Raw genomic sequence first — 3,040 nt, forward strand, 5'->3', positions numbered from 1 at the left:
TATGGAAAATTTTATATTATTGATTCCTTGACACAAGAAAAATTTTAATGTTAAATTTTGATGTCATATAAATCAAAAATATAAATTCGAAATGTTGATTTCCTTTATCTGGTCGAATAATTTTTATCTTAGTTTATTTCAGCCAATCAAATTATTGTATATGTGGCAATGCGGTTCTGACAAATTTTTGTATATGTTGCACCCCCATATTTTCACTTGTGGTGTGGAGGTTTGAATCCCAGCTATGGACGGGATAATTTTTGCAAATCAACCCAATCGAGCAGATTCAACCGTATGGGATCGGAACGACAAGACTCGTCTTGACCAACACGGTCTAACCCTGTCGATCCAGCCTGGTCATATGACCCGGCTACAGGGTATTGATTCGCATCAATCTCCAAATTCCTTCTCGCATTCAGTAAGTTGGACTTGCCAGTTAGATGATAGATGACGTCCGCGTTTACCAAGCGCCCAGAAACGTGGAACGAGAAGGAAGATAATAGAACAAGCCTTTGACCACCTAGCGCCCAGAAAAGTGGAACGACAAGGAAGATAATAGAGCTAGCCTTTGACCTTATCAAATGCTATTCAACACGTTTCAACGTTTGCGGTCCTTTCTTATTTGGTCCACACGCGGCAGAGAAAACGTTTATAAATAGAGCCAGAATCAAGTGTAGCGGACAATAGCAATCGGCTAGCTGCGGATTAAAGATGGGCAGAAACACGAGATTCGTTTTCCTTGCCTTGGTCTTCTTTTTTGCGACGATCACAGAGATAGGAGCAAAGAGAACGGCCGTTCCGGCCATTTTCGTGTTTGGAGATTCAACGGTGGACGTGGGTAACAATAATTTCCTACCCGGAGACCAGTCGAAGGCCAACTTCCCTCACAACGGGATCGACTTCCCCGGTGGGACGCCAACGGGCAGGTTCAGCAACGGCTATAATGGGGTTGACTACTTGGGTAAGCTGCCCGTTAGTTTTGTTGTCTCTGCTTGGCCTTGGTGATATCTTCTTATGCCCTTAGCGCAAACGCCTTCTCTTTTACTATACCTTTTTTTAAGTCAAGAACTTAAAAGTTCAACCATATTTGATTCGGATTGTTCCCCTGCAGTTGAAGGTTTTCCCTTCAGAGAATGACTCGGATCGTTTTTTTTAAACCTGCGAAAAACAAGAAAAAATCTAAAACTCCTTCTTTATGGCCAATTCCGTTTATCTCAAATATTTTGACCGAGGAGAAAAAAATAGTAGAAAAGGATTTGCCAAATTCTAGAATTAACTGTCACCCTTTTAACCCGAAGGCTTAACTTTCAGTTACCGTTTGGAGTTCCACTAAAACCAAACGCGGTCGATCATTTGACAGCTTAATACATTGTAGAAAGTATGCAGCAAATATAAAAATAGATCACCTAATAATAAAACTAAACACCCATTCTTTGTTTTACATCAGCGAAGAAGCTACGGTTCAGAATGAGCCCCCAGGCATACCTTTCCATCACCCAAGATGCTTCCCTGTACCACGGCGTGAACTTTGCCTCCGGAGGGTCTGGCATCCTTGATGCGACGGTAAGTTTCTTTACTGAACTGCGTAATATTATTGCGCGACCCTGGCTTATGATTTCGCCTGCTCTTACACTAAGTATCCGGTCTATTCAGTCCCGGAACCTCTCCATCTCTCTAAACGCCCAGATCGACGACTACCGGAAGATCAGTACGCGTATGAAGAACCGACACGGCACCGAAGCAGCGAACCGTTTCCTCGCGGAATCTCTATTTGTTTTCAGCACCGGAAACAACGACCTGCTCGGTTACTTCGCTAGAACCGGACTTCAAAATGCCACGGAGCAGGAGTTGTTCATCGGGCTGCTGGGAAGTCAGTTCCAAGCCCAGTTACAGGTCCTTTTTAACCCTTTTTACGATGAAATTCTTAACGACGAATCAATAACGATGAATTCTTAACTGCTGGAAAATCAGCTTAAAGAAGATAGAGAACATACCAGAGTCCTTTCAAGTCTTTTAAGTCAACAGTCAGGAACTTTGTGTAATCTCTTAAGAATAATATGGGCCTTTCTGTGTAGATCAACCTGACATGTGAAATGTAATCCTGCTAAATCCATTCGAAGATATCCCGTAATTTTAATTAGGATAGGTTTAGTCTCTAGACATTAATAAAACCCCACAGTTGATGAAACCTCTGAATTCCCAAAGCAGTAGTAGAAAGTGAATCAATTTATGCGGGATTGAACGATGGCCAATACGAATTTCAAACTTCGCATGTTTTAGTTATTACATCTATCCGCCATCTGTTTTCTTATTTCTGATAGATCTCGACCATTACAGACTCTCTACAGCCTCGGAGCGAGGAAATTTGTGGTGTTCGGTTCTTCTAAGCTGGGTTGCGTCCCCATTCTAAGGCGAAATGTCCCCACGTCAGGATGCATTGAAGAGATGAACGAGCTCAGCCAGAAGTTCAACGGGGCCAATCTAGCCGTCCTCCGCAGCCTCTCCTCGTCCCTGACAGACTTCTCCTACTCCTTCATCAACGTATACGACGTTGTCACCGCTATCGAAGCCAACCCTCAAAGATATGGTACGAGAGCACCTGCCATCTTTTATTTTATTTTCCGTCCAACCCGTTGAGCTCGATTGACCCAGAATTTCCTCCTCTCTCTTTCTCTCAGGGTTTACGATTTTGGACTCTGCCTGCTGCGGCTCGGGGAGATTGAACGCTGATGCAGGCTGCAGACAAAATTCCACTTACTGCGGGGAAAGAGACCAGTTTTTCTTCTGGGATCGGCTCCACCCCACGCAGGCTGCCAGCAGACTGATCGCCAGGGCCGCATACAATGGGAGGAAGTACACAACGCCAATAACAGTGCGAAAATTGGCCATCGCTTAGGACGGGTGCTGAGCCCACTGTCCGAAGGCTTTTCATGCTCTGCCAAATATAAGTATTTCTTTATTATGTTTTTTTACTGTATGGACTTGCGACTCGGGATCAAACAGTGCCGTAAATAAATCCATATGATAGCCTAATTCCGTA

The 3,040-nt window shown here is 43.8% G+C and overlaps 1 protein-coding gene across 1 annotated transcript; it reads left to right on the forward strand.

Moving 5' to 3' along the window:
• Positions 1–667: 667 nt before the first annotated feature.
• LOC144716809 (GDSL esterase/lipase At5g55050-like) lies at positions 668–3,040 on the forward strand. Its single transcript, XM_078592060.1, has 5 exons — positions 668–961; positions 1,448–1,563; positions 1,654–1,893; positions 2,338–2,587; positions 2,679–3,040. The coding sequence occupies exons 1-5, from the start codon at positions 712–714 to the stop codon at positions 2,894–2,896; spliced, it is 1,074 nt and encodes a 357-aa protein (XP_078448186.1). The 5' UTR covers positions 668–711; the 3' UTR covers positions 2,897–3,040.

The sequence above is a fragment of the Wolffia australiana genome, chromosome 2 (genome assembly GCF_029677425.1).
Source record: "Wolffia australiana isolate 7733 chromosome 2, ASM2967742v1".
Taxonomy (NCBI): Eukaryota; Viridiplantae; Streptophyta; class Magnoliopsida; order Alismatales; family Araceae; genus Wolffia; species Wolffia australiana.

Excerpts from the sequence above, each read along its gene's own strand:
- LOC144716809 (XM_078592060.1), top strand. The coding sequence starts at position 712 with ATGGGCAGAAACACGAGATTCGTTTTCCTTGCCTTGGTCTTCTTTTTT. Across the intron at positions 962-1,447 it reads TAATGGGGTTGACTACTTGG|CGAAGAAGCTACGGTTCAGA; the intron begins GTAAGCTGCCCG and ends GTTTTACATCAG. Across the intron at positions 1,564-1,653 it reads CTGGCATCCTTGATGCGACG|TCCCGGAACCTCTCCATCTC; the intron begins GTAAGTTTCTTT and ends CGGTCTATTCAG.